Below are 23,619 nucleotides of genomic sequence, written 5' to 3'. Positions count from 1 at the left end.
ACCTGTATATCATCAGAGATCAACATTAGCGCCATAAGCCCCGCTCTCGGCGGATACTGGTGTCATGGGGAACTCTGTTCCCCGCACAATGTAACGGGGGAACAGAGTCTCCTAGGGGATTCTGTCCCCCCGGCTAGGGTTTTCTGTCCGCCGGGGGAATTTGTCCCCCTCTCATTTTATACCAAATTTGTAGTTATATGTTTATATCATTTGTTTTCGTCTAATTGACTCATGTAATCTTTTTAAACAATAAAATAAGACATTTGTTGTTCCTTTTCATTAAAAATGCTCAACTTTGGGGAACTATGTGCAGCGTAGGCTGCCTGCAAATGTGCGCAGATAGTATTATTTCGTGTGGGCCTCCAAATACCGACGTGGAGATAAGACTGGGAAGTAGGCATAGCTACTTCCAATATTATAGTTTTGGAATCAAGTCGATATTCGTTGGGATGGCCGATCGGAACTACCTTTAGTGGTGTATCCAACTCCGTTTCGTTTTTCACGAAAAGATGTGGAAATCATATTGAAAATAATTATTCTGAAGGTAAAGCTGCAACGTTAATTATTGTACAGGCCCACATTGATACAACAGGTCTTCGAATATGTCTTCTGATCACCAATTTGTTGTTTTGAGGGTGAATAAGCAGGGGCGTCAATCCGTCTTGAAAGGGGGGGGGGCCATAACATTTACGGAGTGGGGTCCGGGCCCGCTTTTGGGCCCCGGGAAATTGTTTAGGCCGTAGATGCTCTCTGGTGCAATCTAGGTAGTCTGAAGGGTGATGTGCCCCCCTCTCAGATGTTGAAATTTAATGCCTATTTCAAGCTATGATCCACCTATTTTTGCTATCATGGTTATTGTACCTAACAAAAAATGTGACTAAAGCGCAAGTATAATCAAAAGTTACACTGGAGCAGGAGAGAGTGCTATATAGAGCCCATAAGAGCTATATGAGCAAAGCTATTTAATTTAAAGTCACCTGGAAATAATTTTGTTTTTCAAACATTAGAGTTTAATTATGTTCCTGAACAATAACATAATTTTTTGAGTGATTGTTTTTAACGATTTATATGTTTAAAAAAAATAATAAAGTTGTGTGGGGGTGACTCCGCCTACCCCTTTCGTGACGTCAATCGATGCAGACTTTGTCCCGATCGAACATCGAAGACATGTACGTGCAAGTACATTCAAGTCCTAGTGGTGAGTTTGTACGTTCCGAAAAAGGTTTTTTCTTTCATTTTCCCGGCAATGTCGACCAGGTGTACTGCAGCAAAACAACTATAAGATGGGGTCAGTTTGCAAAGTGGTCCGGTCCGACGTCTTTTCCAGCGCTGTGTAGCAAACACTTCGAGCCGTCGTGCTTCGAGAACCCGGAATACACTACACATTTTGTCATGAAGAGAAAAGTTCTTTTCTAAAACATGACGCGATCCCAACAATTTTTCCAGCTAGTGGGGAAGTCGAAGAAGGTACCTTTGAGGGCATGTGTTAAGCTTGCGCCAAGCGTCACTTACTTGTGTTGGCACTGTACTGCATGCGATTCATCGCGCCTCGATTGACGTCAAAAATTATTTTAGCTTGTAAAAACGTAGTTTCATGACATTGTTTTACTCATTTCTCAGAAAACTACAGCACATCAGCAACTAATATTTTAAGGTACGCGTTCTACTATCAGTATCTTCAAACGGTGTTTCTGTTGTGAAACACTGTGCATGGGTCTATTTAATGTTTTAGTCCAAGGTATAGCTCTGCTCTGAGAGCTACCTTGACAAATGACCAGTACTTGTTTGCATTTTGTAGTATTTTCTCCTTTTTATTCTTAAAATGGAAGTATAAGTAAGTGCTAAACAGAAAATGATTTACTTTTCATTATATAGATACTTTTAGCAATTTAGTAAATGCTTTCCAGTAAAAGCCTTTACTTCCTTTTATTCATGGATGGTAGTAAACACTTGAATTTGTCACTTAAAAGATAATACTAGTTTTTATTCATACGACCCATATAGCCTTTAAAATGTAAACAGCAGTAGAACCTTTTGAGTTAACAGTATCTTCAGTTGCGGATCGAAGACACAGTTTTTGGGGGTAAATCTGTCGACGAGTGAGCATGCGAGTGTGAAGCGTTTACGTCATGGATCCGGGACCGCTTATAGGGCCCGGGAAAATTTTGCTTTTTAGATGCTCTGTGATGCAATCTAGGGCCAATTTTGAGGGGGACATTTGATATAGTGTCCCCTACCCTTCAAAAGGTTGTTTCATCCTTTGCCCCCCTATTATAAGACACATCACACCAGCTTTGCGCATTGTGTGACCGGGGATGGCTTAATTTTTGAAGTGCTTAGCGAGAGTGTCTTTGAAGATATCCAATGAGTTGCTGGAAATCACACTACCGGGTAAGGCGTTCCAGTCCTTGATGGTAGCCGGAAAAAAAAACTGTTGCCGTAGATTTTGGTTGAGTGACGAAGTTGATGAAATTGGAGATTGTGTTTTCTGGAGGGTCGAGTGGAATGTTGTGCAAAGTCTTGAAGAGGGATTTCAACTATATAATTGACGAGTTTGTAGAACATCTTCTAGCTTTCCTTCTTATTTCTAGTTGTTTCTAGCTAAGTTATTCTAGAATAACGGTGACCCACCTGGCGTTCTACTGTAATTATTTGTGGTGAAGCGAGCCGCTTGTTTTTGAATTCTTTCCAGGGCTTGACAGTTCTTTTTACTATGTGGGTCCCAGGCTGCTGTGGCATACTCTAGGATGGGACGAACCAAACTTGTGTAGGCTACCGATTTTACATGAACAGGGCATTGAGTTCCTTTTACTTAGTACAGCTGAAGCTGTTTGAACGTCCCAGTTTAATGTGTTGGTGATATGAACGCCAAGATACGAGTGAGATTCCACAGATGCTAGTTGTTTGCCACAAAAGGTGTAGCTGTGGTGGGGGTGACTTTTCTTGAAGCAATTGTCATAGTAAAACACTTGCTGGGGTTGAATTGCATGAACCAAGTGTCTTGCCATTCTTCAAGTCGCTTCAGGTCATCTTGTAGAATGGATCTATCCTGAGCTGACTACTGGTGTGATACAACGACAATCATCTGCAAACAACCTTGATGAAGAGATTAGTTTGCTAGGAAGATCGTTTATGTAAGCCAAAAACATAAGCGGTCCGAGGACAGTCCCTTAAGGTATGCCCGAGGTGACGGCAACAGACGAGGATGAAGTCCCATTTACGACAACTTGTTGAGTTCTTCCAATGAGAAAGCTTTTTATCCATTTGGCAATATTGCCGTTGATTCCATAGTAGTTTAATTTGTGAAGGAGTCTACGGTGGGGAACTTTATAAAAAGCTTTGGTAAAGTCTTAGATAGCTGCGTCGACCATGCATTTGCTTATTATCGAGCGTCTTTGTCGTTTATGGTGGGTATAAGTTTAGTCTCAGTAGACCTTTTAGTACGAAACCATGTTGATAATCTGTGAGTATTTGATGATCTTCAAATTGTTTCATGATGTGACTATGTAGAATGTGTTCAAGGAGTTTGGAGATAACTGGTGTTAATGAAACTGGTCTATCATTCGCTGGATCACATCTACTTCCCTTTTTGAATAATGCCGTAACATTGGCCTCCTTCCAACCTTTGGGGACTTGGCCCGAGTCAGTTGATGACTGAAACAAGTCCTAAAGAATTGGTACTAGTTGATCTGCAAATGTTTTGTAAAAACCAAGGTGGGATACCGTCTGATCCTTGCGATTTAGATGGGTTTATCTTAAGTAGTTGGTCTTGACCCCTTTAAGTGAGATGATTAGTTTCACGATTGATCCGTATGGGTTTTCCCCCATGTCTGGCATTGGAGAGGATCCCTCTTCAGCGGAGACACTTTTGAACTGATTGCTTAGAATGTCTGCTTACTGAGCGTCCTCACTAATGATGTTCTCTTCATTTTCAATGTCACCAATGTCTTGGTTGTCTTGTTGGAGTTTGGAGATGAAGTTCCAAAATTACTTTGTTTTTTCTGGCGTGAGCAGATTTGAGATTCTTGTGGACGATTTTCCTTGCGTCACAAAACTTCTGCCAGTCGCCATGAAGGTTTGCTCTCTTTGCCTTGTTGTACAACCGTTTTTTAAGTGTACATAGTTTTTTTTAGGTCGTTTGTAAACTATGGTAGGTTGTGTCTTGATGAGGTCATCCGGGTAGGGACAATTTTGTTCATTATTTCAGTGATTTTGGTGGCAATCATGTTCCATTTGTCATCCACTGACGTATCCAAAGCAAAAGATATATACTCCTTAAGGAAGGAATTCAGAGCATGTTGAATACCTATTTGGTCTGCTTTACTACGGATGAAGATTGTGCGTTTTGGTCGACGTTTTAGCTTAGGAGCCCTGTTGTGATCTGACAGTCCATCAGTTATATAGAGTCTCTTAATCAAGTCGGGTTTGATTGTGAATACAAGGTCCATTCTTGTTGCTTGATTCACATGTTGGAACAGACCATATTCTTCAGTGAGGGATACTAGCTTTTTTGCAGCGGCTGTGTTGTATCCACTTCTGTTGTTGATTTGATGATTTTCCCAGTTAATGTTTTGAGAATTTGAAGTCCCCAACGAAAAATACGTCATGAGCGTTGATTTTATCTCAAAGTCGAGACACGGCTAATTCAAGTTCATAAATTGTGTCACCTTGCTTTGTCTGATGAGGTACGCTCAAATGTTCCAATGGTAATTGATTTCCTGCCTTTGATTTGAGTTTCCGTCCAGACGCTTTCACAGTCTGTAGCTAGGACAGTCCTATGATCGAGCCGTGGAGTTAGAGTTTCGGTCTTTCCTGAAAACACTGAGATGTGAGGGAAATATCTCACTGTTGTTTATTGAAGGGTCGAGCCAAGATTCTGTGGCACAGATAACATCTGGTTCGTGTAGCTCATCAATAACTTTAAAGGCAGTGGACACTATTGGTAATTACTCTAAATAATTAATAGCATAAAACCTTTCTTAGTGACAAGTAATGGGGAGAGGTTGGTGGTATAAAACATTGTGAGAAACAGCTCCCTCTGAAGTGCCATAGTTTTGGAGAAAGAAGTAATTTTCCACGAAATTGATTTTGAGACCTCAAGTTTAGAACTTGAGGTCTCGAAATCAACCATCTAACACACACAACTGCTTGTGACAAGGGTGTTTTCTTCTTTCATTATTATCTCGCAACTTTGATGACCGATTGAGCTCAAATTTTCACAGGTTTGTTATTTTATGCATATGTTGAGATACACCACCTGTGAAGGCTACTAATGACAGCTGATTTTCCCCGGATGCTTTGACAGTTGATAAGAATACACTTGAAATTATCTCTTTTCTTAGAACGATTTGATGGTTGCCGGAAATGTTTTTTCCCTGGTCTGTCGTGGGTACCTATATTACTTTGCAAAGTGTGTTGACTGTTATCAGCTGTAAGTCAAAAGAGTTGGAGGTTATGAGTTTGGCACTGGTGTCGAAAAAAAGAATCTGAAAAATTATAGCAGTCACACCCTGGGCACGCCCATGAGCATGAAGAGTTAATTAATGTTTCATACGTTTGGTCATCAATGTCACAACAGTTTGTATGAATCCATATGTCACAACGGTCGCATTGAACAGCTTTGTGCTCATTTAGAACATGTCCATTGCAAATACCGCATGGTGCTGAGCATTTGGTACAAAACCATGGTGTGGGATTTGATTTGCCTTTAAAGTACTCGGTGCGAGAGACTCCTGCGCACTTGATGTGTATATGAACTGCATTCTTCACACGAGAGCTTCAAACCATTAGATCTAATTATTTTGGTACATTTGCTACAAATGTCCCTTGCAGTGGTTTTAGTGTTCTGGCCTGTAGTACAGTTCGAGGTGTTTGGGCCTGGGTTAATTCTACATCTCCAGATAAGGCAAGGCAGAATATTAACACGCGCCATGATTTCTGCTTGTGATGTGAAGGTGATATCGCTATACACAAATAACCCGATTTGATGCCCATCATCCGTTTGATAACGACTTAAAGCAATGTTACATTGTTTATCCTGATCAAATTGGCCTGGTTTGAAGGAGATGGTTTTCCGAAGCTTGCCAAAATCAAAATGGCTGTTCTTCTCATAAGAAAACGAAAATCTTTTAGTGCTGCAAAAAATGCTACAAACAAGTTGGGTGAAGGCTTGTAGTAAAAAAAATTACTGAAGTTCAATCTCTCCCGGGAATGGGCCGCTATAATACCAGACGCCATGATGCTGTGTCACCGGGTCACGTCGCTTGTATTGTTTAAAATAACAATAGAAGGAGTGGTCCTGTGCTGGCTGTTTTCCGCGGGAAAAATCCGACGATAAAAATGTCTCTTTAAAGTCATAACATCCTCCAAAACTAAAAAATATACAACGACGAAAGTCACTTGTACTTGCTGAACTAGTGTTACTTGTTAAAAAGACGAAACTATTATGTTAAAACACACTCAAAAGAAGAAAAAAAATAGACACTAAACACGGCGCTAAAAAACACACGTCCGTCCGATCCACACGCTGCGCTATCTCTTAATGCTCACTAGGAAGCTTATACTTTAAACATGCTAAAATAATGTTCGTCTCCCGAGACGCTAAAATAATGTTCGTCTCCCGAGACGAACTTTATTCATGTATTATTGTTTTACTCATTTCTCGAAAACTACAGCACCTCTTATGGTTAGGGGTTGACGTTCATGAAGCGAGCTACATCGGTTACGCTATAGAAGCTAGTCAATCAAAACGTAAGTTTTTAGTGTGGATATTTTGTTTTGTGTTCCAGCCCGCATAATTTTGACGTCAAATAGCTATGTTTTGCATACTTCAAATCCAGACTAAGGCCCATGCTTATGATGCCAAATAGGGACTGACCAACTACTATATAAAGCCAACTTTAAAAGTGTGGTAGCATGCTGCTGCCGATGAATGACAACTTGGAAAGCCACACTGCGTATCCTGGTGTCATGGGTTTTCAGTAGGATAACGGAAAAAAATTTCACAATCAAAAACTGAACGATTTAAAAAAAAAAATCATCTATCCAACCTTTTTACAACGACACTTGCACTTCATCGTGTGTTGAAATCTTAAAATTGTTGGTTTTACTTTGCGAGAGAGATAGTCCGCTATTTACAGTGCTTTAGTCAACTAGGTCTGAGAACTTGAATCCGAAATGTCCACCACTTATTTGAACAATATTATTTGTTATATATTAAACATTAATTTCCTGATTATTTTTTAAATTGTAATTAGTACATTTCATTATCATTTATTATTACGCGCAATTTAACTTGTGATATTTATTATGTACTTTGTAAGTTTACAGTTACTTTTTTATTTTCAACCAACCTTAATTTTTTATTTTTCATTTTGTTAGTACTAATTAGATATTATTTATCATTACGTGTAAATGACTTGATAATATTTATTCATATTTATTTTGAACTGAATTTCCTCATGTATTAAAGGCAGTGGACACTATTGGTAATAATTGTCAAAGACTAGTCTTCATACTTGGTGTATCTCAACATATGCATAAAAAAACAAACCTGTGAAAATTTGAGCTCAATCGGTCAACGAACTTGCGTGATAATGAAAGAAAAAAACCCACCCGTGTCACACGAATTTGTGTGCGTTTAGATGTTTGATTTCGAGACTTCAAGCTCTAAATCTGGAGGTCTTGAAATCAAATTCGTGGAAATTTACTTCTTTCTCGAAAACTATGGCACTTCAGAGGGAGCCGTTTCTCACAATGTTTTATACCATCAACCTCTCCCCATTACTCGTCACCAAGAAAGGTTTTATGCTAATAATTATTTTGAGTAATTACCAATAGTGTCCACTGCCTTTAACTCTCGGAAAGCGTACTGCTTTTATATTGTTTTATTATTATTATTATTATTTATTCGGCCAAGATTTCAACAAACAGTACAAGATACAATATTGAAATATAAATAAAGAAATATAACAGTATAAGAAACAATGAATGTAAACTTTTGACATCTAGAACAATTGTAAACCAATGATTGAGTGAGACAGAGCACTGGCAATCAAGCAAGACAATTATAACAGACAGGACAAGCCCATTCTAAGATGGCCAGGATTAATCAAAGTGAACCTAACCACTGTGACTCGAAAGCCTATCAATCCAATCTTAAAATAGGAATAGAATCTTTAACAAACATTTAAAAACAGTAAAGATAAACTTTGGAAAATATAATAAATATTAAGAACAAAATAAATATGTATAAAATGTTAAGAAAAACCTATTTATATGTAGCAAGATTACTTGGGAGAAAATTGGTTGATAAAATAAACACTATGTTACACTTACAGAAAGAGGATTCATGCAATTGTCAATTTATGTTATTGTTGAGAGCTCTAAAGAAAACACTATACGCTGGTTGAAAACGAAGAAGCATTTGAACACATTGTTTTTCAGTTGCATAATTTATTGCCCAACACAGATGGTAATTTTCAAAAGTGAAACACAAACATAATTTTTTATGTTGAATATAAAAACCAATGGGACGCTATTGAAGGCATCTAATATAATACCCCGACGATCGGTGCACACCACTTATTATATAGCTCTATGGTACACACTCATCTCGTTTCGTGACCAATTAGTTGTTTTTTGTTTCCCATTTCCATTTCAAAGAAAAACATACCAATTACTGCCCATCGATGCAACCATGCTTCCCATCGATCAACCTTACAGACCGAGTTGACTTGGGACCGAGTCATAGAGCTATATATAAAAGATGTCACTTTTAGATAGCTCTATGGACCGAGTTGACTTGGAACCGAGTTGACTTGGGACCAAGTTGACCCATCCATCAAATACGTAGTCTTGGTGCAAGACGTTTCTCGTTTCCCTTTTCACGCACACCGCGGCCAATTCACCAACAGCGCCCGCACCGACTCAATCCGCACCGACTCACGTGACTTAGTTCACTCACCGCTCCCCGGAGCGGTGAGTGAACTAAGTCACGTGAGTCGGTGCGGATTGAGTCGGTGCGGGCGCTGTTGGTGAATTGGCCGCGGTGTGCGTGAAAAGGGAAACGAGAAACGTCTTGCACCAAGACTATCAAATACGTCGTACGTTCTGTTGCGCCCCCTCTGCCAGGTTTTATAATACACACACAGCGCCAACCTCATATATGACGACGACGACGACAGAATCAGGAGACTACGTGAGGCTCTCAGTAGTCTTGAAGTCAAGACGGTAATTGTTAAGCGCGGTGTTCGCTCGGCCCCAGCGGCCAGTCTATCCAGGGTGGATTTCACAAAGGTAGTCCTAACTTAGGACTAGTCCTAGGCAATGCTAAGAGATAGGACTGGTCCTAAGTTAGGACTAGTAACTCATCCTAACTTAGGACTGGTCCTATCTCTTAGCATTGCCTAGGACTAGTTCTAAGTTAGGACTAGTCCTAAGTTAGGACTACCTTTGTGAAATCCACCAGAGGACCGCTGGGATGGGCTAATCGCTATGGTCAGTCTCAATCTCGCGCTACCTACGACGACTGTTTTGCATGTGTAACATCGCACTGTGACTGTTGCATGAAAGGCAGACAAATGGGCAGCGTCTAACGACTTGTCGTCAAGTCTAGGCTCTCGGCTGCCGACATCGACGACGTCTTTTACACAGCAGACGGGCTGCTGCAGCATTTTTAATCGGTCCTACACTACTTGCCGTGAACTCGCCGACTTGCCGTCAACTCGCCGTCAACTTGCCGTCAACTCATTTTCGTGCCGTCAGCTCATTACATTTACATGAACAATTTATAAATGGGGCACGGAAGTGTTAAGTCTGGGCTAAACTGCATCTTTCTCATGGTTTTCGGTACAAATTCATTCACAAAAACGACTTTGTGTTGATAAAAAAAGTACCAATCATTGACATCTTGGGCCAAGACTAATCAATGTGAAAAAGCAAGATGGCGGCCGACGGTTTTGCTGCTTCGAGAAACTTTTTCACGAGAAAAAAACTCAAATTTTATTCCAAAATATGACCTAAAACTTACTCGAATTCTCTTTGAGCTGATACTTTACAGTTCTATGCTTCTTTAGTGGATTTTTAAATATATATTGGTGGAGTTGACGGCGAGTTGACGGCGCAAGTGAGTTGACGGCGAGTTGACGGCAAGTAGTAGGACCCTTTTTAATACCTGCATTTCCATTAATTTCATTTGTGGATTTTGGATGCACGAAAACCGAACGAACGAACGGACATCTCAAAATGGCAGTCAGAACTTCGTTGTGCATGTTTCCAAAACTACTTAAATTGAATGTGCTACGTCGTGGTCGTACCCACCATCATCAGATTTATATGATTACCTACATGTTGTGTTTGGTGTCATTATTGCAATGCTTTTGCTTTGCAAGCTCAAGGAGCGGTAAGTCAAGTCACTCTTTCATTTCATGTCATGTTTGTTTACGCCTATAGTTACGGCGCTATACGATCTTTGCTTTTCAAACTATTCTATTTATTAAATTTTAAATACTATTTATTAATTTAGTAAGAAAGTAGAAAGTATTATATGAAAATGGTACTGTACGTGTACAGTGTTCATCATGACATGTTCATCATCTCAGCATTTGATAAATAAAATACCTGGGACAGTTTCTCCATTTTGAATGGTTGGTTGAAAGGACATCACGTGGGGGTGTTTAAACAGATGATATAACCACAGCCAGACACTTTAAACATGGGCGTGACACGTGAGCTTGCACCTCTGACCAGTTTTCACGGTATTATGCCTTTTTCTTTGAATTGGGAAAAAAATAATGATGCCATATATCAACCGATGCCCTAATTATCTTTATTATAATATGAAGTATGCAAACATTAAAACTTGATGGACATTGAAATGTTCACACTACACACCGATTTGATGACTTCAACTGGCCCCATTTGTTTTGATTTATCGATTTTTCCTGTTTTCACGGCAAACAAGAAAGTATGGTTTCCCGGTGAAGCCATACATGGAAGAAACATCTGCAGTGACTACAAAAAAACAAGTGTTCTTTCTTGCTGTTCAGCAGTTGTCTCAAAATTCAAAATATTTTTTAATGAAATTTAAAAAACTACCATGGTAATTTGCAAAAAAAAAAAAAAAAAAAAAAAAATTAATAAAAAGTGTGAATAATTATTGGCTTTCAAATCTGATTTATATTTAATTTTTTTCCCGTTTTCTTTTCTTAAAATTTATAATAAAGCGTATAAATAAACAGTGATAATTGAATCAACAAGCTGATGATTACATTTTAATATTAATAATAATATTGATATAAGGTTAACAAATAAAAATCTCCAAAATTATTAGAAAATTAATGATATAAGGCACATGGCTTCTTTAAGCCTCTGTATTTTTTTTCCAGAATGCTCAGCAAAATATTCAGTCACACGATTTGATCCATCATGAATTGTGAATTGAAATAGTGTTTGATGAAACTTTTTGGGTGGGCAAATATTTTCATATGGCATCAACATTATGACATATTTTTGTACCTTGTAGAAATGCCTAAATTACCAAACTTTTTGCATTACAAATGCAAATTATCAAATAACCAGTGGAGCCTTACGTGTTTCTAATTTTGGTCAAGGGAGAGGAGACTCTTTGCTTGGCAAATAAAACTACAAAATTGTTATCTAGGGACTGTTTACATCGCGCACAGAGAGGTAAACGATTTGCCCTGATTTTAGGAACACCTTGAAAACAGGACCTCCTACGATAATATAAGACAGTTTTTTCATTTCTATTGGTCGAGAGCAATGGCCGGAATGGAAACCAGTCAACTCGCCCCCCAGCAAAGTCGCCCACTACTAAGTCGCCCCCCAGCAAAGCTGCCCACTAAAAAGTCGCCCCTTCACTTACAAAGTCGCCCCTGTCAAGGTCGCCCCTCACAAAGTTGCCCCCTGACGGAATCGCCTCCCAACAAAGTCACCCCCCGACCAGGTCGCCCCCTATCAAAGTCACCCAGTGTCTAGTTGAGCGATGTTAAGCCATAGGGGGGCTTATGCCTTTGAATATTTTGAAGCAATTTTTTAGGTTTGCCCTGGATAGGTTGGTTATGAAAAGTTCACTTTCTTCTGCCATTTGTTTAGTTAAGAATATGATTCTGTTGAACCGTTTATATTTGGAGCATGTGTGTGAAAAGTTGGCTTTTATTTGGGAGCTGTTTGTTCATTCATCAAACTTTCGTTTAGTCATACTTATGAAAGAAGAGTTATACCTTAATTTGATTCAATTGTAGGTTAATACTTAGATTTGCAGTATTATACTATTATTGTTTAATTATTTATTTAACAAAAAACAAATAACACTATCTCTCTTTGGAAGATGGGGAAAGTGGAAAATCGCAGGAGTTGCGGCTGGTGGAAAAAATATAAATAGTCCAGGCCCATAAAGGTGCTTTTATTGAATAGATTGATTTGGGTTTTAGTGGTGATGAATAGGCTAGTCCACTAATTAAACATAGCTTGTGACATCAGAGAAAGCTTCAAAAGTCACCTGGAAATATCGTTTTTTCTTCTTCAAACATTAGAGTATGTTTATGCACAATAAAAAAAAAATTGAGTAATTGTTTGTAACGATTTATATGTTTACAAAATAGATAAAGTTGTTTGGGGGGTGACCCCGCCTACCCCTATTTTGACGTCAATCCAGGCAGACTTTGCCTCGATCGAACATCGAACACACGTACGTGCAAGTACATTCAAGTCCTAGTGGTAACATGAAAGTTTGTACGTTTCGCAAAAAAGTTTTTTTTTTTCTTGCATTTTTCCGGCAATGTCAAGCAGGTGTATTGCTGCTGGATGCAGCAAAACAACTTAAGATGGGGTCAGTTTTTGCAAAGTGGTCCGATGGGTCCGACATATTTCCCAGCGCTGTGCAGCAACACTTCGAGCTTTCGGAAACGATCTTTTCTAAAACATGACGCCATCCCAAAATTTTTTTCAGCTAGTGGGAAATCGAAGAAGGTACCTGAAAGACGTTCCGAACCTAAAGGAGCATTTGCCTAACGTGAAAAAAAATGGGTATTGTTTCAACTTTGAGGTCATGTTTGTAGCTTGCGCTAAGCGTCACTATCTTGTGTTGGCACTGCATGCGATTTACCGTGCTGGGTAATCCGAGTGAACCTTCCACACAGCAGCCATACAGTGCATTCAGTCTGCTCCGTGACCGTAGTTCTGTACGTAGGCATCATACCATTCAGGTACCAAGACGTAGTGTACGGGGCCAGGTAACTCATTTTCTCTTCAAATACCGCGCCTCGGTTGATGTCACGAACAGCGCCCTATCAGGTCGGGCCTACATTTAAGCTTGTAAATAAATGGAAACAAATTTTTAAGAACCTAAGTTTACGGTTTATTCATATTCCACTCATCAAAACACATTTTTAGTGACAAAAGCTTTATTTTGACAAAATACCACTTCCAGGTGACTTTAAATACGTGTACTTTGATGATCTTTCAACACTGTGTTCCAAATCGCCGCTGCCCCCACTCCGAGAATCATCCCAGAGCATCATCGCAACACCTATCAAAGCCTATGGCTGGTCACCCCGTCCCAGGGTCCCGGTGATCCCTTGACGCTAGCTCGCTCTGTGGGTGCCTCGCCTTTGTTAACAAGCAACCCAAAGATAATCGAGATAATGTATCAGTTGGTATACAACAGTACTATTAGTTTAAAAAAAAATTGAGGGACCAGTCAAAAACCTGGTGGACCAGTGAACAATCAAGCCAACTGGTCCTGCTGGCCAGTTGAAAAAAAAGTTAAGGGCAACCCCTGCAAATGCTTCCTCTTTATGAAGGCCCCCTATATCGTCTTAGTTTTATGAAGGCCCCCTATATCGTCTTAGTTTTATGAAGGCCCCCTATATCGTCTTAGTTTTTAACTTTACTGGGTAAAGTTAAAAACTAAGACGATAAAGGGGGCCTTCATAAAGACTGGATTTTGACTGGTCTGTCAATTTTTGTTTTTAAACTAATTTACTTAGTATACTGTTTTATACCAACTGATATATTGTCTCGATTTCCGATCGTCGCTATTTCAATATTATGACTTGCAAGGTCAACTTAACTGCACTGCTGGAAGCCAAATTTTATTTATTCGTACCAAATTATTGTGTTCGTAAGGGGGGTTCATTAATTTGATAGCCTTTTTTGACTTTAAATATGTAATAATAATAGTATTAATTAATTTAAAAACAGGTCAGATTAATGTGATAGCAAATTGGAAAATATAGCTACTTAGTATTCTAGAAGGTTTCACAACTTGAGAAAAACTGAGAAACTTGAGAAAAGCGAGACCAAATCGCAAGGGTCTGCCGTCTGGCGCACACCTTTATCAAATTAACTTTTAATGGTCAGGAACCATGACAAAAATTTAAAACGTTTCTTATAAAACACATTTAAGAATTGGTCATGTGATATATTGTCAGGATCTCGACAAACTTACTTTGAGCACTTTAATTCACTGCTACTAATAATTGGCGGACTTTTTCGAGCAATGGCTCAAATGAAAGCTTGTACATGTAACTTTCTCGACCCCCATCAAAGTACCTATTGAATTTTAAATCAAAATTTTGGGGTAAAATCGGCCAAAATGCTACATAGCATCTTTAAGCCAATGGAGAAGGCTATGGAACTACATGTATGGAGGTTTGTTCCACTATCTTCTCCGTCTAGAACTAAGGTGGATCGTTCTGTTATCGTCTCCGGAGACAACCCTTCAAAAATCTGGTGCAATGTTAGGCCAATTTGAGGGGGGCATTTGATATTCAAAAGTGGGGGACAAAAGTGCCCATGAGCTTCATGACAAAGGTGGCCACAAACATGGGGGTACAGCTGATATTGTGTCCACCACCCTTGTAAAGTTGTGGGGACATCTCCCCCATTTCCTCAACCCCCCCCCCCCTCCTCCGCCCTGATTGACGCCAATGTTTGTCACTGGAGTCCAGAGCACTAGACTGCCATGATACTTTGAAACATTACCTTTAATTCATTCTTGATTCATTTCTCCCTTTTTTTAGTGCCGGGATACACAGTGATTGATGAAGCTATGCACACTAACATACGTGTACATTCTATCAGAGAGGACCAGTTGGAACCCAATATTCTTTCATCTAGACAAAAACGACAGGGAGTAACAACAACCCCTCAATCAATGATTATAGATGAGGTGAGTTTGAGGGAAGATTTCAATTAAGATTAACAGATTTCTGTTGGAAAGGCACTGACAGCACTTTTTGTTGATAGTATTGTGGAAGTGTCAATGTGCTTTTGAGCCTTGTACATTCTAGTCAAGACAGGGATGATATTGTTCAGACTTTTGGCTGAATTCAGACTTTTTATGTAGGCCTGGTGAAGAAAATCAGACAATATTTTTTTCCACAACTAATGAAATCCTGCTCATTGGTCTACTTCTCTACTGCTTTGGATACCGTTTCCAAAAGCTCCTTGGAATCTATAACCCCAGGGGCTACCAAACAGTAGAAATGGCATCATTTCAACATACCTTTGTATTTGTATCCAAGTTTCAGACTTTTTCATTAGTAATGACTCTCACCCCTGTAAAGACGAACATTTGATTGGTATCATTGTTTCTATTCTGATTACTGTCATATCTTTTTGTTTTACAGGATCAGGGTCATTTATACTATAATTCATCGTATTATCAAGGGCAAAGCACTCATTATATTGACTTGGAAAGAGAACCTTCTTTTACTGTGATTCCACACAAAGCATTATCCGAAAGTCATCTCACAGCAGCAGTAAGTTTCTGTTATTCTTATGTGTCACTGATTAACATTTATGTACCTGTACTTAATTGTTTTAATTTTTTGTAGAAATGAATGTTAAGAAAACAAAAGAGATGACGCTTGATTAAAAATTAACAAGACTGTGGATCGTCCCGTAAGTAATAAGGGCAAAGTTGTTGAAAGGTCCAAGTTGAAATCGACAATCAACTAAACTTTACTCTTGTGCTGAATCCAAGATTAACAAGCTCCAACAAAGCTTGTTTTTTCCTACAAAAGCTATACTCTTGATCATGCAATTTTACAATTGTTCTACAAATCTGTCCTACAGGTTGTTTTGACATTCTGTTTAATCTGTGTATGGGAACATGAGGGCTCAAGATAAGGTTGATTGGATAGAGTAGTCAAACATGCCAACAAAATTATCGGTTTTCAGCAGGCTGTACCGGATGATTTATACAAATCTCTCGTTTCAAATAAAATAAATTTAATTAGTTCTGACAGCTCACACCCAAATTCAATTGAAATTCCAAAAAAACGTTAAGAAACAATCAATTGGTTCCTTCAACCTGGAAGTATGGCAGTTCATTTGTTCCATCTGCCATTAAGTAAACACAAGTATGCAATGGGCAGCTGGAACAGTGAGCTGTGGTATCATTCGGGTTCTAACTACATTGTTGTTTTTACCTTTTACTATTGTTGATATTGTAAGTGAACTTTTTTCAGTATAGATGTGCTTTTATGATCTGTCTAAGGTTCACTTTGACACTTTCTAGACATTCCAACCTCCCTATAACCTCCCTATTCCAAAATCTGCAAAGTTTCTATTGCAAAATTCACCTGACGTCATCACAATAGTCTCAGTTGTTGTTTTGGAAGTCAATGTCACTCTAAATTAAGGACTTTGTTTATACTGTGTCATTAGATGATTCATTAACGCTGAAGGATTCCAGGGTCAGTGACTGCTTTCACTTTGCGCGTTTAAAACTACAATAAATAATGTGTGTTTGAAGATTTTTATATGAATTATAACAGTTTCTTTTCACTAGGCTCTCTAATTAATTTTTTATTTTATTTCAACATTTGTTCTTTTATTGTAAAGATTGCTCAAATTTTTAATGAACAAAGGGAATAGGTAAGATGTATCATCTATAACGTGCGTTGATATATCGTAAATACTCAAAAACTCAATATTTTTTTTACATCGAAATTGCCGATGTCTTTTCTTAAAATCTTATCGAATTATCAAATTTTTTGATATTTCGGAATTTTTCGATATTTTCGAAAATGTTAATGTCGCGTAAACCAGGCATGCAATTCTCCAGCAGAATAAGTACGGAAAATAATGTCCCATTTATTGCGTAAATTGTAGATAGCCAAGTATTTGTCCATTTTTGTCTGGTTCCGACCCCACTTGCCCTAAGGCGCCTTGTCAAAACCTCAAAGCCGTTCCATTCCGCGTGCATTCTGCGGGAGTCCGCGGATTTTTGTAACAAAAGAACCCGTAGCAACCGGGCATGTCCACGGCCACGACGGCTCATTTACATGTCAATAAACATGAATATTCCAGGGGCTCCGCGGAGCGACCGGTCGGCCATTGTAAGGTCCAGCTTATGAGCTGACCGGTGGAACCGCGGAGGAATGTAGGTGGTTAACAATGGTTTTACCTTAATTTGCATATTAAAAAGCAAAGTAAGGGTGGATGTGTATCTAAAATCGATTTCCTCCAATGTGTGATTTTTAAGACTTGGTTGGGCCTACATAACCAAAACATGAATTTTAAAAATGGTTGACTGACAAAAGTTCCAGGCTATGTGAAAACTCCGTTCCAAGTGGGTCAGAGTATCCAGGGGACAATTTTAACTGTTCTTTCTTACTTTCCAAGCGGAAAACATTAGTTTCTTTTTTATTAAATCCCAAGTCACCGTCACCAATAAACAAATCTACACACCTGTGCGAGTGTGTCTCCATGTCAAAACAACCAGATAGTCTGGTTTGTCCAATGTCTGGGGGGGGGGGAAGCCATAGTTTCAGAGACCGGTGTTTCTATTGGCTGTTGAATTTACATATAGCGCGTAACGAATGTTTTCATTGGTCGATTTTGCCCTACTGCCAGAGCAGCATATTGTATTCAACATCATGGAAGAAAACGTTTAGTAGTTGCGGCGGCGGTGATTTCTTATTAATTTAGCATCGTTTTTCTTGTGGGAAAATCGATTAAATGTGAATGGTTTCAAGTTAAAAATCGATACTTTTGTATCAAGCATAAATGTTGCAAATTATGCTTCGCAAATTGGATCGCAACATTTGCGATGCACTTTTTACAATTGCATAGCAAATCATCAAAATTGCATCACAAATTGCGATGTGATACAGGCGAAATCGTTCCCTGATTATCACAAGCGCTGGATGGTGTAATTGTCTTGTCGGTGCGGCCTGTTCCACGAGGATGTTATTCATGAGTAGAAAATGTATTGTTCTGGAAGAGCACGGCCGGTCCGCGTCCAAGCCGCTGATATTCATGACCTGAAAATACAACTTGTTTATTTATGAGACTTATTGTTATACTAACAATAGCACCCGGCGAGGATAGCTCATTAACTTCGCCGCGCTTCAACGCACATGGCCGTTCTTCCGTGGACTGTCCGAGGTCCTTAGCAACGGCGGTATTTGCTGTCCAGTCCGTAGATTGTCAGCGGAGGAACGCCCGGGAGGTTTTGACAAGGCGCCTAAATACAACAAGCAATTAAAGCACAACAGAGCCAGACTGTGGGGATAATAATGTAGAAGTTACATGCAGTACAAGGAAAATTGTGTCCTAGCCGCTTAGTGGGACCTTTTAAGCGTCTGGTTCCCCTGCATTCCCTCATACATTGAGTTTTAAAAACACACAGAGCCAGACTGTGCAAAAAAAAGTGTAGAGCCTATTCTGTACGAGAAGAACTGTGTCCTAGCTGCATAATGGGACCTTTGTGTGTAAAAACATGCCCCATGGAGCGGACGTTCTCTTTTCGCTTAATAGCAAGCAGAAGCGGCAACCGTAATCACATCTTTGCTTCATTGACAAAAATAAAAGCGGAGCATGGCGGGGCAATTTGATATTGTTTAGACCATGGAGGAAGGAAGAGAAGGAGCTTGAACGAAGGGAATTCAAAAGTCGAACCCGTGGTACCGCGGTCGTTTAATGACACCTCATAATCACCCACATACCTTATACAGACAATGGGCGACCTGGCGTATGTGAGTTTGCGCGTGCGCACTTGGTTCTTTACTCAACCATGGTGTCGTATGTCGTATGGATATACAGAATACAGAATTTTTTTGAGACCTGATAAAAATTGTGTACACTTGTGCCCACCAAATCGAAAAACACAATTGAATACCAACCACCCTTGTGTGCTAATACTCAAATTTTGAACCACCGCGAGTGACCAGAAAGTCACAAAAAATGTAAAAATATGCCATGATGTTTCAGTGAAACACCACAAACGGTAAATGAAAACGTGTATTATATTCACAATTCTTGTCTCCAATGATTCAACTTTACACGAGGCAACGGTGCAGAGCGGCGGTACCGCACGTTCTGTACAAAGAGATCCAATCCTGCTCGTTAATCGGCCGTCCAGCTGGAGGTCTCCTATCTTTTTCCACTGGTCAGACAGGGGCATTGTCAGGGTATTCTTTTGTTACTCTGCGGTTTTGCGGGTCGTTCGAGCTCCTTCTCTTCCTTCCTCCATGTTTAGACTAACAATAAGTGCGAAGGATCAAGCTGAAACGGGTAAATGTGCAACCCTAATAGACTGTCCTGTTTTCGGTTCATTAAGAACTGTTACTATAGGCTTCATCTTGCACAGGGGAAAAACATGATATATCGAGTATACTCGATATTAAATTTTTGATATATCGGTTATTAAAAAACTGACATCGATGGACATTAATCATCTATTTGAGACTTTTGCTGTTTTTGTTGTATTTTGTTTTGCGAAGAAGTTGTCTTAAAGCCCAAGTCTGATGATGCCATCGCTACCAAACTTTAACAGAGCTTAATACAAGAACATAATTTTCAATGACTGTTTTCTTCTAGGTGGTTAATCTACCATTTGTATTTCCATTCTATGGCCACAATGTTACAAAGGCATACATTGCTACTGGAGGTAGGTTCAGCTTTTCATTTACTTTGTAAATAGGGAATAGGAATCAGTAGTAGCTTTAAAAATAATTTAATTAATTATCTCAACATCTATTCAATCATTCAGGCTTTCCATCCTACATCTATCATTAAATCATTTGATTATTCTGGCTTTCCATCCTACATCTATCATTAAATCATTTGATCATTCAGGCTTTCCATCCTACATCTATCATTAAATCATTTGATTATTCAGGCTTTCCATCCTACGTCTATCATTAAATCATTTGATCATTCAGGCTTTCCATCCTACATCTATCATTAAATCTTTTGATCATTCAGGCTTTCGATCTTACATCTATCATTAAATCTTTTGATCATTCAGGATTTCCATCCTACATCTATCATTAAATCATTTGATTAGGGGCGAATTCAAAATTAAACAATCGGTAACTCGGGGTAAATCTTCATTTTCCCCCGGGGTTATACGAGGTAAAAGGAAGTCGGGCCATAATGAGCTCATTATCTACAGGTCAATGAACATCGCTCTTGGGGCCACAGAGAGCCAAGTTTACTTCTTTGATATCGCCGCCGGCTGCGCCGCGGTTTGGCAGAGGCTCGGTTAATCCGTAATTGATACTGTTCAACAATAGATAAGTGGAGTTTGCGGTCCATTGGTTTCTTTAGAAACATTGAGTACCTGAAGGAGGCCAAGACTTGCCCACTGAGAAATTATACAGAAACTGATATTTCACAAAAGATATAAAGTTTTGTATTTCCCCCCGCAAAATAGTTAAAATTTACAAGATGTTAAGGTTAACAGCATTTTCAATGAAGAAAAACGAGCCAGGATGAGTCAAATTGCATGCTTATGTTTGTTTGGTTGTTAAGCACGTTTACAAGCGACCCAGAGAACTCTCACTTGTAAAGTGCTTGGATGTGAACTGTGGTTTTTGTTCCACACACCCAGTGAGTGCTGTCAAGTCGGTTGAAGAAATTCGGAAGAATCGCGGGATCATGCTGCTGCCGAAGAAATCACCAACACAACCTCAGCACTACATGACGTACCTTGAACTCACTGCCTTGTCCAACGACCTGGTAAACCTAGAGACAATGCCGTCATACGTGGAAAAAGATCTTGGGAAATGCCCTGACTGTCCTTGCTATTATTTTTCCTCAAAGGCAGACAAGAGAAGACATTCTTCAATCTTTCATTAAAGTTTGGACCGATATTAAGTAGTTTTTATTATGCAAAAGATCGCCCGACTGGGGTTTCTTTTCAGCTTTTAAAAGGAAGGTACACGTTTGGTAATTACTTCAAAAAACAAATGTTAACTTAAAATCTGTCTTGGCAACGAGCATTGGAGAATTTGTAGTGCGATAATTCCAGACAGCGCTGATCAAATGCGCATGTCAATATACAATGAAAAAGTAAAACAAAAGAGAGGGAGCAATATTACTAATAATACAAATGCAAAAATTACACGTATTGATATTATTTTCTTTATTATTAAATTTATATATTCATATTATAGTCATATCATATATTACTACAAATAGACTCTCATATATCTACTCTGATTGCAAATCAATTCTTTTTAATGTGTGTCTGCAACTGTAAAGAAGACAACAATCATAAGAAAGAATAAAAAAGCCGCAGTCGAGAATAATAATCGCAATTGATTGTGTTGTTGTTTTGTTTTTATCAACAGTCTATGGTTGTGGTATCTATTCATTTGGTTGAAAAGCTAAATCTCAACATTTTGAAGAAAACAAATGAGACGTAAACTTGATTCAGTACTTATAAACAGTAACAGAAACGACTAAAACAAATTCGTCCGCCTTAGCATTGTGAATTCAGAGAGTAAAATATCCTAAGTATGGTATATTCATTTTGGAGGAATCGGAACGTGTTTATGAGCCGTCTCTTCAACGACGCAACGATGGTCACGAACACGACGACCTGCAATAAAATATTGTTAGGTATATCGTTTTAATAGCTAAATTTGCTGTTCAGTGGCCGATTTTGACCGATCAAAAAATTAATTATAGAATACTTTGGTAGACAAGAACGATTCGAGACATCTAAAATAACAATATTTTAGGCTTATCATTCATAATCATAATTTGTTAATAGATCAGTAGAACATTTATTGGAGCAGCCAGGCAGCTGTCACTAATCCGATAATCCCTTGCTGACGTAATCCCACACACAAATCTTGCCTTTTGTTAAATTGCTCTTTGTATCCGCGGTCACCCATCCACGACCAAGTTGACCCAGCATGTGCAGACGGATATTCATGACTCTATTGTTCGTATGCAAGGCTGTAAATACCCTGTATTACCTCGGGTGATTCTTAAAAAGGCCTGGAGTTACCGCTTGTTTAATTTTGAATTCGTCCCTTATTCAGGCTTTCCATCCTACATCTATCTATAAATCATTTGATTATTCAGGCTTTCCATCCTACATCTATCATTAAATCATTTGATTATTCAGGCTTTCCATCCTACATCTATCATTAAATCATTTGATCATTCAGGCTTTCCATCCTACATCTATCATTAAATCTTTTGATTATTCAGGCTTTCCATCCTACATCTATCATTAAATCATTTGATTATTCTGGCTTTCCATCCTACATCTAACTTTAAATCATTTGATCATTGCGGCTTTCCATCCTACATCTATCATTAAATCATTTGATCATTCAGGATTTCCATCCTACATCTATCATTAAATCATTTGATTATTCAGGCTTTCCATCCTACATCTATCATTAAATCATTTGATCATTCAGGCTTTCCATTCTACATCTATCATTAAATCATTTTATTTGAAGCGGTTTCTGTTGTTAAATGATTTTGTATGATCTTTTGGTTCCCTTGTTATTAATGGCCTTGCAAAACTGAGGAATCTGTATCCGTACACAGACCCATAGGTTTGAGAAACCTCTGAATTGTTTTGTTCTGGTTATGCATGTTCCATCTTTTGATGATGTACAATATCTGTTTATCTTGTGACAAACTAATTGCTTGGTGTCACATTTTCACAGGTTTCATATATCTTGGTACTTTTTTTCATGAGTACATATCAGCCAACCAGTATGTTGCTCCTTTGATGGGAAACTTTGATCCTAGCATCAATGACTCAGCTATTATAAGATATGCAAATAATGGTAAGTTTACGTTCATTATTATCACTAATGGGGTTTAACTGCCTGGACATGTTCCCTTGAATCTTTTGTAAAATGAATAAATGAGCCATGTTCAATATTTTTTTTTGTAAGTTTGATCACGATAACTTTAGGTCGACTTCACTTAGGACCAGTATAAGTGTCGTCTTAGCGTGAGTTTGTGCTGTACGTATTGCGCTGTCTTACTGCCACACACAGCACTCGCACATTTCCGGCTAACTTAGTTTGTTAAATAAAACAATGTAATGAATTGTTCTTTCAGTAATTAATAATTGATTATATTAACCAATTTTAAGTGTGTACATGTATCCCAATTATAATGAGCAAAACATTTGTCGTTTACCGAGCCATGGCCTGCAGGTGTGTGGCAGTGAGTGAAGAGGGAAATTTGTCACACTTACGGCACACTCTTACACAGTTTTTCCACTCAGTTTTGGGTTTCCCCTCTTTTTACTCAACATCCAAACACACAATGTTCAGCTTTTAAAGGCTTTCTTCAAACAAAATGTAGAGCAACATTTGGAAG

The 23,619-nt window shown here is 38.7% G+C and overlaps 1 protein-coding gene across 1 annotated transcript in view; it reads left to right on the top strand.

Moving 5' to 3' along the window:
* Window positions 1-10,184: 10,184 nt before the first annotated feature.
* The window catches only part of LOC117299938 (plexin domain-containing protein 2-like), a 34,245-nt gene continuing 20,810 nt past the window's right edge, over window positions 10,185-23,619 (top strand). The window contains exons 1-5 of the mRNA XM_033783551.1: window positions 10,185-10,402; window positions 15,045-15,193; window positions 15,654-15,785; window positions 19,855-19,924; window positions 22,953-23,075. Coding sequence (XP_033639442.1) covers window positions 10,246-10,402; window positions 15,045-15,193; window positions 15,654-15,785; window positions 19,855-19,924; window positions 22,953-23,075 — 631 coding nt within the window. The 5' untranslated portion in view covers window positions 10,185-10,245. The remainder of the gene's footprint in view (window positions 10,403-15,044; window positions 15,194-15,653; window positions 15,786-19,854; window positions 19,925-22,952; window positions 23,076-23,619) is intronic.

This window comes from Asterias rubens, chromosome 15, assembly GCF_902459465.1.
Source record: "Asterias rubens chromosome 15, eAstRub1.3, whole genome shotgun sequence".
Taxonomy (NCBI): domain Eukaryota; kingdom Metazoa; phylum Echinodermata; class Asteroidea; order Forcipulatida; family Asteriidae; genus Asterias; species Asterias rubens.
The sequence above is the reverse complement of the archived record's forward strand: the minus strand, read 5'-3'. Positions and strand labels throughout refer to the sequence as shown.